The following is a 15,419-nucleotide window of genomic DNA, read 5'->3' as shown; positions in this document are numbered from 1 at the left end:
TCAATTACCTACTAAAATGAAGTGTTATTTAATTGTTTCATTGTAGTGCTCTTTGGTAAACCACATTTTTTGTTTTTTGGTCTGACGTTAACACAAACAAAGCGGATGGTTTCCCAACTCGTGAACACGCAACGTATAACTGTCCATGTGAAAAACAATGATTTTCCAAATTTATCCCGCAAACACTAAGCGATTGGCCTTGCGACTTATTAATTGTCATTGCGAACGCAAGGCGAACTGGGAATTGCAATCGTTTGAAGTCAAACGGAAGATCAGTCGGAATCATTGGTATTCGAGGAATACATACATTTTCACCTGCGTACTTTCCGTTAATAATGGTTGCCTCAATTAAATTCGGCATAAGTCTCTTTACCGAAAGTCGAGTACCGTTGCAAAGTCGCGGTGGATTCAAATTACGCAGTATCAAAATAACTGTACCAACTTTCAGTTGCAAGTTATGTGGTGGAAATCCTGGTATCTCCAGAGAGTTCAAAAACTCCGTTGGATAATTTACTACATCATCGGGATTTGTTATTGAATCAACGGATTTGTATGTCACCAAATCGCCAGCAATTTTTGATTGAATGGTGAAATTCAGTGCGTGGACATCATTATTCTTTGCTGCAAGAATTGCTCGTTGACTTAACCAAGCATAATTCTTATAATTCTCACTAATGTTTGGGAAAACATTTTCAATAAGAACTAATTGAGTGTCTACAAATCGGCAAAAGTCGTTGGTAAGAGTAATTAATCCAGATGTCGCATCAACTGGGACTTTTCCATTTCCAAGATCTAACAATTGTTTGGAAAATTGTGCAGCACTTTGATCATTTTGAAGTTGAACTCTCATATTAGTGGTTAGCGATAATGTTTTTACGTTATTCCATAAAGGTGATGCCTTTAGGCAAGCATTCAATTCATCTGCAGGCGTTCCACGGGGAACTACTGGCAACGTCTGCCTGAAATCGCCTGCCAACAATATCATCAAGCCGCCAAAGATGTTGTTATTTCTCCGAAGATCCTTCAGTGTGAAGTTAAGTGCTTCAAGTGATTTCTTATGTGCCATTGTGCACTCATCCCAAACAATGAGCTTGCATTGCATTAACAATTTTCCCATTGCACTGGATCGGGAAATATTGCACGTTGGAGTATCAATTGTGTTTAAATTGAGTGGCAACTTAAGCGCAGAATGTGCAGTACGACCGCCATCTAGAAGAGTCACCGCAATTCCAGATGATGCTAACGCCAAAGCTATGTCACATCTTGATCGAATAGTGGCCAAAATCAATGAAATGACAAATGTTTTCCCTGTTCCTCCAGGTGCATCCAGGAAGAATAGACCACCAGTATTATTGTCCACCGCTTGCATTAATGTTTTGTATACTTGTTTTTGCTGTTCATTCAGCAACGGAACATTATTTCTAACGAATTCCTGCAATGTATCAACATTGTATTGCAGCTCTCGATTTAATTCTTGGTTAAATGCATCGTGCATCGATCGATTTGGCGCAATCATTCCTACTTCAATCAGTAGCTTGTTTGCAATAGTCAAGCATTGATCCTCAATCAGAATCAATCCTTCATTGTAGATTTCATCGGTTATTTGGATGTCAGGATTATTCGTTTGAATACGCAAGCGATGCAAGATATCTTCACATATGGCGTCTTTGTATTTGTTCCATAACTGAATTGGTTGTGAAGGAAAACATGTGGTGATGATAATTGCGAACAGCGTTCGTATTTGGTACGCATTTGATGAAACAACTGAATCTGCAAGTGTTAAATCCCAATGAGAATCGTTCTCCAGCAAACCCAATAGTTGACATGCTTCTCGATATGTTTGGCATTGGTGGCCATTCACAGTTTTCAAATGCGCAAATGATTTCGGTCCACGTACATTTACTAACAGCAGTCGCAAATAAAAACATTCATCGTTTCTAGGATGAACAGTGTACATACGACCTAGTGCATCAGTTGAAAACACCTGTGGCCAGTCTGGAACTGGGGTTCCTTGTTTGCGACGTTGGAATTTCTTTGTTGATTGATTCCAAGTGTAATACTTGGGCATTTCAACGTACATCAGCGTCGCTGCGAATGGATCTGCTTCACACATTGCAAAGAAGCTAGTCAATGTTGTCGATGGTGGTCTCTCAGCTCGTTGTGCCGCATTAGCCTCAGTGAAGTAAACTCTTTGGCCATTTTCCAAATGCACTGCTAAATGTACAACTGTGGGATATCTTTCATGAATTTGAAATGACAATAATCGCCACAGTGCTTCATTAGTACTGACGTATCTGCCCATTTGGAAGTTGCTGATTTCGTCATTCACATTTTCCGACGCAATACCAAACACAGCCATGTCGCTGCCTTTTGTGACGTACTTGCACAAATATTTGATTGATTTGGCCGAATGACAACTCTCAACGTTTGCATGTGTTTCGAAAATTTGTGATAGCAGCGGGCAATATGGTACAATGAATTCATTTCCGATCTCAATCTCTTGATTTTGAACTTTAACTTTGATAGTTCGACCGTTATCTTCTTTTGAACGCCGACGATAAACTGGATATCCATCGTTCCCTGTGACTGTTTCAGCAACTAACGGTCGCGGATATCGTTTTGTGCATTTTCCATCAGCCATGCAAGGCGATAATGGATTTAATGCACCGCACGGTCCATGCACCATCTGTGTCGTCACAATGTCATGTAGACGGGGATCAGTGACTGGATCAGGAATTTCAGCTGATATGATGTCATCCACTTCATTTGAATGTAATTTGTTCAGCAACCAAATTAAGATATGAGCATGCAGTAGTCCACGCTTCTGCCATTCCACCGAGTACATATAACAACGTGCGTCACCAAAAACTCGATACTTAGTAAGCACATCCATCATAACCTTGAGTTTTTGCTGAAATACTCTGGCGATTATGTCATGGCGATATTGCGGTTTTTGACCCGGTTCCAACTCGCGTTCAATTTCCGTCCACTTCGGATTGCATGTGACCGTAATAAATAAATCCGGAGTTCCATAATTTCGCACGTACGTCATAGCGTCTTGAGCGTATTCGTGCATGTGGCGTGGGCTTCCGATATAAGTTGATGGGAGAATCGTCAGTCGTCCAATATTCTGAACATCACCATCTGAATGAATAGCATCACGCAAGTGTATATAGTCCTCAGATCGTAGCTTTGGCTGATTGAATCTGATGAACGCTAAACGTTCGGTCTCGACTTTGACATACATGTCGACAGCGAATTGCTGGAATAGCCGACCGCACTTCAGAATGACATTCTCCTCATGTGTACGAATCATCATACGATACGCATAGTAATTCATTGCGCTTAGATTTTTATTATTCGTTGATACTCCTGAAAATGCAAAATTAAATGAATTGTTAATGGAAACCAATAAAAGTAATAATGGAAATAATTAGTGTGTGAATATTGTACCTGTAATTGGATCGACCATCTTCAACGTGATGTCGTATCCGTCTTGCCCTTGCCAATAAATGATTGGATATTGTAACGCATCGTACAAACGATGTGTCTCGTTTACACGATGCATGATATTGCTTCTTCGCTGAACGACAATGTCTCGTGATTTAGTTGGATCGCCAACAATAATTGCAGCAACATCATTAACGGTGGGTGCATTGAATCTTCGCACATGTTCACCTGTTGGAGTACAATCCGCTCTTATGACAAATTTGTGCGTATCCGATGGCATTCGTTCCAATGCTGTTTTGAACATATTAACCACAGCATTATTAGCGTGAAAAAATGCTTGCAACTGTTCAATAATTCGTCTCTTTAACTGTTGTGCTCCCTGTATATTGCACCGCACGTTCAGCTGATCCACCATCGACGAAATGAAATATATTTGCAGAAATTGATGCGGTTCATCTGGTGTTGGCACCATTGAACCATGCAAATGATATATTTGACCTTGTATCTGTAATTGCAAATAATCATTAAAATTTGTTCATGAATACATTGTAAATCGTGTGATGGTGTAGTGTGTGGTGTATATGAAGTTGTTATGTGTTGCAATTATGTGTTGGTTATGTGTGTTGTATCTTTTACCTTGCAAGTCGGCATGAAGCCGCCTTCTCGAATGATATTAGCTCCAAAGGAAGTCATGCGAAAGCAGTTATTGTATTCAAGGATGTGTTGAAGAAAATGGCTGGAATCGGGATCACTTCCATCAAACAATGTTTTCAGTGGCTGTGGTGGTGTAAGTAATGGATCCAGTTTGACTTTTCCACTTGCGCAGCACAATCCAACCGTTTCTCTTTTGAACTTTACCGCATTGCAATATCGGCATATAGTCGTCATTCGTCCAATATCCAAATTTTCATCATCACTGTAGTTCGCAGTGGGATCATATTGGAATGCCAAGCGATTGTATGATGCCAATGATCTTCGTGTGCTCACGCGATGTCTCAATCGGTCATTTTCTCTTATTATATTTTTTCTTTCTTCTCTTAAGTTCCTTGAATAGACTTGTTGCTGGCTTGCATGTCTTGTGCGGCGGCCGATGTTCGCACGTCGTTCTCTAGGCATTTTGGACTATGGACAGAGTGTTGAATTTAACTTCAAATGCACGATCCACATAATTTACACTGAGCTTAAATGAAATTAACTGAGCAGAGAATAATGACTATCTATCACACACTTTATCACGCACCGTTGCTATTGGTTTGAAGTACATGCTATGTATAATAGATGGCGCTGTATGTGAAAAACGATTTCCCCACTTTTCTGTTGAATTTTTCCTGAATTTTCCAGAATTTTCTTTGCTATAAACCTCACGGAGCCCAAGACCTTTCCAACGAATGCAAAACCGTGGAAATCGGTTCGTGCGTTCTGGAGTTATAGCGTCAGGGAGGAAAACCGGACTTATTTTTATATAATAGAAGATAACGGTATAAATGAAGATATCTTTGCAATTGTATTGTTAAGTAACTTGTATATTTTTGAAAAATCACTTTTTTTTTCAATTTTCATAATAATTTAAAACCATCAACTCAGCTGCAGAAGGAAGCTCTACAAAACGACTGAACGAAAACGGATCATCATTAAAAAGTAAATGAAAGTTCGTGGAGGAGATTGATCCATTGGTTGAAATGCTGTTGAGAAAATATAAGATTTTTTACATAGAATAATTATATATTCATAGATTTATTTTACCTTAAATAATATTTAAAAGGACGAAGGTATACGCTGGGAGTAAAAAGGCTGTGGATCCAAAAGTTCCGAGTCTCAAAGATACTTGCATACATTTCCTGAAGAAGAACTTAGACGGTACATATTATTTTCTCGGTTTACGGCGATGTGTACACGATTTAACTCTAGTTTGATTTCACCAGTATATTGATATTATTGTAATATTATGTTATTTTAATTTTTTTAGATTTTAAATCTACTATAGGGATCCCGTTTGACCAACTGGAACCGGCCCTAAAATTGGCTACTCCCGAGCAGTTGTACAGAATTGAAAAAAATAACATTTATCTGATGCAACATACCAATAAACTGTGGGAATACCACACTACGAAACATTTTCGGAACGAGTACCCTGGCACAGGTGAAACGTGGAGAGACGTCTACTTTGTAATTATCAATAGTTTTTTGTTTCTTAACGTAAATTTTATGCCCATCCATTAGTCGCCAGTACGTCATTATGATTTTTGATACTAAGATATAAAATTACACTCATTATTTACAAAACAAGACGTATATATAACATAGTAAGGTTTCTGCGCACATCAGTAAACATGTATCAGTTATCTAGTCATTTTTTCAATTGTATTGGTGATTAATCTTATTTGCATTTAACCATAGTCCATTATTGTTTTGATTTGCGTAGAAAAACGCGATAATAAATTTAATGTATTGCGGTTGATAATGGAGTCAAATTTACTCAAGAACAGACGTGGTATTGTACCAGCACCGTCCGCGAAATGGTTAAAGGACGAGTATGTTATATGATTTTTAAAAAAAAATAATTAAATTGTGTTTAATGACTGCACAATGAATTAGTCATACATTTGTTCAAGGGTAGAGGAGCCATTTCTATAACCTTATGTTATAGATAATCACAAATCTTAAAATATTTTATCAAGATAATATTAAATTTGTTAATATTTATAGTGATATGAAGAAAAAAAATAAGAAAAGCGCCTGAATCTCAAGTATTTGAAAAAACACGCATCCACACACAAGATCGGAAAATAATAGTTAATAATATCGGCAAGTTCATATAAAAAAACGGTTAATGAAAACGTATTGAAATGTATCTAGCGGGATTAATGACAAATATATTTTTATTAAAAAAGAATACAGATACAAAAGAAATGCTGAGTAATTTATGGTTGATAAAGAATTTTATAAAACTTATATATATATATATATATATATATAATTATATGACGTTTTTTGTTATTTTTTTTCCTATTGAAATTAAAATCATAAGATGATTCGGGTTTCCAGTTCGAGAAAATACCTTGTACAATTGTCCATATTAAAAGCATTTTGTCTGAAGATCTACGTCAACGTATCTGAATGTTTGAGCTTTTTTTTTTTATGACAATTGCAAAAGAAACTTTAACAGGGAATTGAAGCCATTTGAAAGAATACGGAAAGTCAGATGGAATCATGGGAATTCTTGGAATAAATGCAATTTCTCCTTTTGCTTGCCCTGTAAGAATGACGGTTTCTATAATATTATTATAATATTATTTCGCAACGATGTTATTTGTATTCTTGTACCGTTACATAAGTTCGGTGGTTGAAGATTACGTAATAATGTAATTGGAGCACCAATTTTTAGTTTTAGCTTTGAGGAGAAAATCCCGAAGGAGAAAGAGAATTGAGAAATTTAGGATGACAAATTTCATACTAAATATTGGTGAAAAAACTTTTTAAAAATTCCAATGTGGTAGGATTGGGGTGATGTACGTGTCTACTGATATATGTACTGATTGTTTGATACTGGGTTTAGAGCTTTGTAATCAGTTTTGATAGTATAGTTGTTTTAGGCCATTGTATTTAAATATTTATTGCATTAAAATTTTTCCTTATGTCAATATAAATGTCACCGCAAAAATACTTAAATTTTTTTTATTCATTTTAGGTAAAAATAAACTCTATAAAAAATGTTCATCTAAATCATCAAGGTAATCTATATATGCAAATTAGTGAAAATATTAGGATGCCAACTTTAAGTATAATATATAAAAACTAAAAATAAAAATTTGCTTTTATACATAATTATTTTGTTTTATTTTCATTTTTCCCATCATTTTTTAGTTGCATACCTACCTATATAGTATTATTTACTTCAGTCACAGTCTTAACTTATATTATGGGACAAATATAAAACCTACATAATTACAAAAATATAACTAATATAAAATATTGATTATTTGTTTACTTCCCCCCCAGATTTTTTTCCTCTTTAATGGCCAAAATATAACGGGGGGCGCATGGTCCCTCTCTTCCCTGCAGGCACCCTTGGTGGTAGTGGTAGTGTTTAAAATGTAGATGGGTGTTCTGAATTAATATGTGCACTCTTAATATCAATTGTCTCTGGTACTGGTAACTGCGCACCGAATTACATTGTATTTTGCGATCCCCGTCTCATGAATCATACGTATTGAATAATTTTTTTTTTTTTAATAGCACCCTGATTTTTCCAGTTTATAACGATTACATTAAAAAAAAAAAAAATAGAAATATTATTTTTATAAAATGACATGTGATACGTTTGCACCTGCGTACCTACGCAAGAGTCGCCACTGTTTGCCATAATTAAACATATCAGATTACGCACTGAACACAACATACTACTGCATCAGTCGTTTAAATTGGGCTTAATAACTGTTCATATTGCACTCTTCCCAATCATGATGGAGCTGACTTAAAATTTCAAAATCTACCTTTCAACTGCTCATCCCTTTACTATCAATGACATGTGTAAATTTAAAATTCTTTTTTTTAACTCTTGGTCTCAATATTATCCTCATTACTGCTTTATCAACCAATAATATAATTATAATTAAACTAATTCTCAATTTCATATTACAATCAGCTTTAAAAATCTACTTGTGTGAGGTTTAATAATTACTTTTTTGTTATTAATTTCTCTTTTTCTTATGATAATTATCAAGATATAATAATTTAAGGTTAAAATCTCGATATAAATACATTAACGCTTGCATTGCTAAAAATAACGCGTCGGTCGACCGACGTACGCCCGACGGACGCGCACGACCGACGATCCTCGTCAGCGCGACGTAGCTGTACGCGCGTAGCAATTTATCAGCGCTGCACTGTAGTTGTTCATATGCATTAATTGATATAGCTACGTTCGACCGACGTCAGCGCTGACCGTCGGTCGAGCACTAAATCCAGCTTTACTGTAATGAGTTTTTACACGTACTGTAAGATTATGCCACAGTTATCTATGGATTGAGTCGACACTTAGTACTTACTACTTGTAAGAGCCACATATAACGTTTAGTTTCAGACGTTTCAATGCATTGTTACTCGATTTTATATGGATTCATTACTTCCAGAAATAATCGATTCTAGGTTTGATCGAGGATTACCAATAAGGTTAGTCATTCCCGAGAAAAAAGTTTAATACTACAATAGTTATAGTATAATTTTTATTATAGTTATTGCGATAAATTATATAAATATAATTACCATAAGACTTACAAATTTATTTGTTATGATTATAGCACCTTTAGCTTTTTATTTTATTTCTAATACATCTTGAATTAATAATTAGATGTTATGAATATTCATTCTAAAACTTTTTTGTAAAAAATTTAGCAACCAATGATTCTCGCATTCGAATTTCAAATGCGTTATACTTATTAATTATTATGAATTGATAAATAATAATAATAATAATATTGAATAATATACATGTCTTGCAGCATATAAACGACGACGGTAATGACTAATGACAGTCCGTGACAGTGACAGACACACACACTAATAATTGTTTACTGACGCACACACTCACAAGGCATATCACGCGTATAAGGTATCTCTATACTCAACCCCTTAGGCTCGGTACACACGGGCATTATTTTGACGTGTGGCACCGCTGCGTCATCGTAATTGTAATATACACACGTGCGTATTTTGACGCGCGGCACCACTTGAACACCAACATTTGAACTACGAAAATTGTGTCACTACGCGAAGTGACTACTGATTATGGAAGTGTACAACAGAAAACTGGTAGTTTTTTGCATATTTAGTTTATAAAAAACTATTTTTCGAAGAAAAACAGGCGTTACTGGGTACATCTCTTAAAGTTAAATATGTTCTCTTATTTATTTCATTATTTATTGCACCTTCTTTCTCATCAAATACCTCGCAAAATTAATGGCAAATATTAATCCAAGCCAATCGTTTTATTAGTCTGTCATGATATGACTCACAAATAAAGTTCCAAACTTCAGGGTAGGTACTTCATTATTTCCGCAATAAAAAGTTCAATGTCAAAAATTTAAAATTGTGTGTTCAAAGCCATTATTACAATAAAAACACGCACGTGTGTATTAATCAATAAATCGCTATGTAATGAGACGCCGAATTCACGATATTTACGACATACGAGTGTAATGAATATCAAGATATGATTCTAAATATATTTGTAACAATAATTTCAAACACACTTTGCTCTTTAATTATGAATTCCAAAATTATTCTCAGTATTCCATGATTAGAACGGAATCAGAGTAGGTTCGTGATTACGTGAGTGCATTTTTGTGTATTTGTGTATAATTATATAATTTGGTAGACATGTTGGCCTGGCTAAGCCGGGATTTACATGCAAGAATAACATTAGACTAGGTATATTGCACACAGATCTATAGTTTTAGTTACATTTATCCCAACAAAAACACTCCGTCAATTCTGTGTAAAAAAACGCTAAGTAAAAAAAAAAAAAAAAAAAATAAGTAAAAATGCTATAAAATGTGTAATATAAAGTGGAATCTAAGCAAATGGTCTAACGCAGCGGTTCTCAAACTTTTTTTTCGCGTATCACTTAAGTATATTATCAATCAGTCACATACCATAAATGATTGAAAATAAAACCATACAAACTTCAAATAGTTAAGTATATTTATTTTAAATAAAAAGGCAGTAAAATACTAAAATAAAATTATTATTTATTTATTAATATATGAAATAAATATTAAATTTTTAATTTCCGTTCTGTCACACCCGGACTTTCGCGTACCACCATGTAGTTTTTCACGTACCATTAGTGGTACGCGTACCACAGTTTGAGAACCGCTGGTCTAACGTATAAAATGTAAATATCCGTAATTAATTCAAATTTAATAAAATTGGTTATTTATATTAATTTATAATATGAATTATTTTAACTAAAATTGATCCAAATTTAGTTTACTTTGCCGGAAACAAATTTATTTATTGTAATGGGCCCTACATTATCTATTACATAAACTTATTACTTAGCTATACATTTTTTAGATTGGATCTTCCGTTGTGTTGTATGTGTCTAGCGGTGGGGGAATGCAATAGTAGTGGGAGACGTACGCCACTGTCGCTTGAATCCCCATCATCCGTCTCCGACTACATGACGCGTTTAATACAGCAGTCGGCGGCGTAAGTAATATAAAAAGATCATTTAAATATCCACAGTTTTTTGCTCATAACTAAAATACTATTCAACCGATTCCATTGAAAATTATAAAAGCACGTAGCCTATGATTTTCTCGATCGATTGATACCTCATTATAACGATTTGGTCCATTTATTAGGCCTACAGCCTTTAATAAAGAATACCATAATATTAACACGTATTAAATGGGAATGTTTAGATTGCTGTATATATACTCGGTCGAGTGCCGCCTTCTTTTTTTTTTTACTTAGCTCGCGAAACTACTGTGTCGCTGGATTGACTGAAAAAACGTATACACGTATAATGTATTATTGCCATAAACGAGGATAGAAAGTGCCTGGGGGAACGGTTTCCAAGTTCTACCCACCCTACTCCTGATACATGCCCGAGAACGGATAAATAATACGGTTGTAAGTAGTTAATATTAACATTAAACTGTGATTATTTGTTCACTTACACCGGGAAAAAAAAATCAGATTACTTATATCATTTCATGTTGTGGTATACTTGGCAATAATTATAAATTTCTTGTTCGATCGTGTAGGACAAGGAAATGACGGGTGACGACAAATTATTTTATTTTGGGTACAAATACCTTATATTTAAAGAATAATAAAATAATAATAATAATAATAAGAATAAGAATAAAAATAAATGTGGGCGCCCAGTTGTAAATACAAAATGTATAAAATATTTTATAACAATAATAATACGCCTTATCGGCTATAACACAATATAATAATAACAAAATAATTGTAATAATAAAAAACCACGGCGGTCCAATACAAATATAGAATAAATAATAAATAACGGAATCGTTATGAAAAGCTAGCATCTACCTCGAACGGTCTGGTGCTCGGATGGTTGCGCCCACGCGATCGTGCTAAAAGCACGTGCGATGAACACCAAGACCGGCGGATGTCTACATCGACGGTGAGCAAAAGATTATCTGAAACGTTCTCCAGCGACTGAACGTCCGGACAGCAAGGCACGACGGTGTCACTTAGCGGCTAGTACGACGTTGAAAAAGAACCGAGAACAACTACGTCGACCGTTGTGGACGTAATCCAAACCGCATTCAAAACGTCTTGAAAAAGGAGTCGGAAACGATCACGCTGAGAGCCACGGACGAACGGTGAACACGAAGTAGATAAATCAAAAATAAATAACTTTGGACGGACGACTCATAGGTTCGTACTACACGATCGCTACACACCACGAAGTTTCGGCAGACCAATAAATAAAAATGCTGACGATACGGTAAAAATAATAATAATGAAAAATATGATCGTACGTAACGAAAACGGTAATTAACGCCACAAGAAACGGTCGTCACGGGAAGCACGTGGCAACCACACGAAACCGTTGTGTCATCGACTACGCACACGAACGAAGAGACCGACGATTTTCGCGCGGAGGAAGAAGAAGCAAAAGAAACACGCGCCACAAAAGCGGCGCTCGTTGGCCGAACCGGTCCTCTTGCGACGGGGCATAAGGGGGAGGGCGTGCCATGAAACTTCTCGAAGCTTCGGGAAGCTCATGGTGCAAATGACATGTGTTTGGCGCGCATTTTAAAGAAAAACCGTAGTGCTCCGCCGCACGAACATTTCTTCATACAGTTACATCAAAGTAATTAAACGATACCGCACAGTTAAATAGGTATAATAGGCATTGCAATGAACTATTCAATCAATATGCCATGTACTATTTTAAAATGTGTGATACCATTACATATTACAAATGTTTTTTATTTACTATTCTACTACCAAACTAAATGTTTATAACATATAATAAAATTGTTCAAATCAGGGACTGGAACCCAATCGAAAAAGATCGGATTTGAACCGAAACCACTTAAAAATATTTAAACCTAAATTTTAACCAGAACCCATAAAAACTTTTTTAAAGCAACTGAAACCGAAACCCACATTTTAATTTTAAGTTGAGTAATGGCTAATGAGTCATGACTAATGACAAAGAAGTAAAAAAAAAAAAAAAACAGTTTTCTTATATAAAACTATGTAATACAGTATACACAGTAGGGTAATTTAAATAAAAATTAAATTTTTTTTTTTTTTTTTTGATCAATTACATTGCATATAATTTAGTACTCCAATGTTCGGTGAGATTTTAACAATAGTAACAACCTATGCTGGATATTGGTAGTCTAATGAGTTTCTAAATTTTATATTTTTCCTAAAGTGATTATAATGTACATACATTTTTACAATACTCTTCCTCATTTATGTATGCTTAGACGAATTATAAATACATTTGACTCCTTACTATATAGATTTTATGTTTATGAATTTATTCTTATTTTAATAGATCACCATATTTAAATTACCCAACTATTAGCCAATATTATGTAGAAATCAGACTTTAAAGATGGTAATGTAAAAAATTAACGTAATCTTGCATATTTTAAGAAATAAAAAAATTCCTTGTCCTTGAAAAAAATAATAAAAACAATGATTAATAATTTGGGTTAAAACCGTTTTTAACCGGAACCGAAACTGATATTTATTATTCACAAGAACCGAAACCGATACTAAAACCGATACGTTCCATTCCCTGGTTAAAATGTTTATCACAGAGTTTGATAAAACCAATGATCACACGTTCAATAGTTGAATGGTATCAATTTCGCGGTGATACATGTTAAGTTCCACGCCTACTACCATATTGCGGTATATCTAATCGTATATTCTAATCGTAACTCCGCGGTTTAACCAATCGAAAACGAAATATTTGATACTTACCGATGTGCTAAACACGGTAAAAGAACGGTTTCTCCGTGATGATTACCGTTTGAACCGAATATCTACGATTTCCGAAGAACAATCTAATCCCGAATATCGACTCTCGTAGACATCCCCGTCGACCGTCAATCTGCGGAGAGGGGTGATTGGAGGGGAGGAGAAACTCAGGCTTTATTGTAAGGTACAGTAGGACACTAATTGTGCATTAGGAACGATAAAATGTGCTGTAGATTTAACAAACATGCGCACATGATTATTACTAAATTATTGAGTATTATAAAAGGCGATTTTACCGTTTATAAAATATCAATAAGAATAAATAAATGATAAACATGACGAATTGTTTGAACAGTGGGCTAGTGAAACCGAAATTGGCTACTTCCACGTCTTTGGACTTATTATCTGCTTCATCAGAATCAATGAAATGAGCGTGGAAAGTGTGGGGCGAAGCCCCCTTGTAATATATATTTATTTGTGCAGTTGGAAAAAATCCTTACAACAAAGCTTGGAGAAACTGACGGTTTGGGTGTTGGTTTGATCGTTCTTTGGTAGATGGCGGACGGAGTGATGATCGATTCCGAAAATCTCGGCGCCGAGGGGGTCGCACTGCTTTGCGTTTGGGGCGGACTCGACAGTCCTCGCGTACCGTCCGTGTGTCGTGCACGTTTCTTCCGCGTCGCGCGTTCAACTTCGTCTCGAACCGTTTCGCGTCGTGTCTAATATTAAGTGCATTATTTTGGTATACCGGTCGCCGTGTACCACTGCCAAAGTGGCCGACGTACGTATTGAAATATCGTCCGATCACCGGTTTAACTTTTATTTTTTTTTTTTTTTTTACTCCGTGTCCGTTTATTTATTTTTCGTCTTTGTCAAAAGTGCCGTCAAGTGATTGTCGTGTGTGATAATAACGTTAAGTGATTGTGTGCGTAAACGGAGAATTAAAATAAAGAAAAAAACTGTCGTCAAACGCAGATAAACTGGATACGACACTTTTGTCAGCCGGTGAGTATCTTTAACGAACATATGTTTTAAAATAGTTTATTTTCAAAGAGTAGACAGAATTTTCATTTTATCCTTTTTTCAACTATTATCGATGATTTATATTGTTATTGTTATTTTTGTTAATTTCATTAAATATATAATGGGATCCACTGAAAAGGGTCGTGTGAGGGTTCATTAGTTCAAGATTTACAATATTATATTAATTAGTTTTAAATTCATATTAATACAATTTACATTTGATTGATTTATAGTCTAGACTTATAAATTAGGGTTTATTAAAACATCCAATTCAGGTAACAATAATTAATATAAAAAAGGTATAGTATAATAATGTATAATAAACAGGCCCGTAGCCAGAATAAATCATCAGGCGAGGCAAACCAAATTTTAGGGGGACATTAGAAAAAAACATTAATACTATTTTTAATTTATTTATTCTGCTGTACATTTTTATCGGAAATCCATTAATAATAATTTCATTATAACTCAATATAACTAGACTTTGGATATTTTTTTAGAGCTTGAAATAAGAATTTTATTTTGATAGCATAAACTAAATAAAATATTAAATAATAAAAATTACTTATTCGACTTGTACAGTTCTTGAAGAACTTTCGTTGCCTCTGATACATTTTTCCGTAGTAAAAATAAAAAATACACGCCTATTGGTCGATTTTTTCAATTAATTTTTTTGTCGTCTTTTCAAACAAAAATAAAAGGTGTAGTAATAATTAAAAATGTAGTAATACAATGTTGACAATTATCATATTCTCGTCAATCAGACATTTTCGTATTTTCCGAAGTATATGCTACAATAGTACTTAAAATAACTTTTCATGTTAAAAAATGCTTCTACTGTCAATAAAATTATCAGACAATTAAATGCATATCTAGTGTTCACATGCAAATGTAATACTTGGTGGAGAGGGGGGAGGACAATTAGGTCTAAGGGAGCAATACCTAACCTTGCCCACTGT

General features: G+C 34.8%; 2 protein-coding genes across 2 annotated transcripts; both read right to left on the bottom strand.

Moving 5' to 3' along the window:
* Positions 1–17: 17 nt before the first annotated feature.
* LOC112679760 (ATP-dependent DNA helicase PIF1-like) lies at positions 18–1,210 on the bottom strand. The gene has a single exon (XM_025549671.1). The coding sequence runs from the start codon at positions 1,115–1,117 to the stop codon at positions 38–40; it is 1,080 nt and encodes a 359-aa protein (XP_025405456.1). The 5' UTR covers positions 1,118–1,210; the 3' UTR covers positions 18–37.
* Positions 1,179–4,902, bottom strand: LOC112679753. Its single transcript, XM_025549665.1, has 4 exons — positions 4,087–4,902; positions 3,454–3,955; positions 1,245–3,372; positions 1,179–1,209 (listed from the first exon to the last, which is right to left on the bottom strand). The coding sequence occupies exons 1-4, from the start codon at positions 4,564–4,566 to the stop codon at positions 1,179–1,181; spliced, it is 3,141 nt and encodes a 1,046-aa protein (XP_025405450.1). The 5' UTR covers positions 4,567–4,902.
* Between the last annotated feature and the right edge of the window lie 10,517 nt (positions 4,903–15,419).

The sequence above is a fragment of the Sipha flava genome, unplaced genomic scaffold (genome assembly GCF_003268045.1).
Source record: "Sipha flava isolate LNK unplaced genomic scaffold, YSA_version1 167_pilon_pilon, whole genome shotgun sequence".
In the NCBI taxonomy this organism is placed as follows: Eukaryota; Metazoa; Arthropoda; class Insecta; order Hemiptera; family Aphididae; genus Sipha; species Sipha flava.
This window is presented reverse-complemented; position numbering and strand designations above follow the sequence as displayed.

Excerpts from the sequence above, each read along its gene's own strand:
- LOC112679753 (XM_025549665.1), bottom strand. The coding sequence starts at position 4,566 with ATGCCTAGAGAACGACGTGCGAACATCGGCCGCCGCACAAGACATGCA. Across the intron at positions 3,373-3,453 it reads GATGGTCGATCCAATTACAG|GAGTATCAACGAATAATAAA; the intron begins GTACAATATTCA and ends TTGCATTTTCAG. Across the intron at positions 1,210-1,244 it reads AGATGTGACATAGCTTTGGC|ATGGCGGTCGTACTGCACAT; the intron begins GTTAGCATCATC and ends TGACTCTTCTAG.
- LOC112679760 (XM_025549671.1), bottom strand. The coding sequence starts at position 1,117 with ATGGGAAAATTGTTAATGCAATGCAAGCTCATTGTTTGGGATGAGTGC.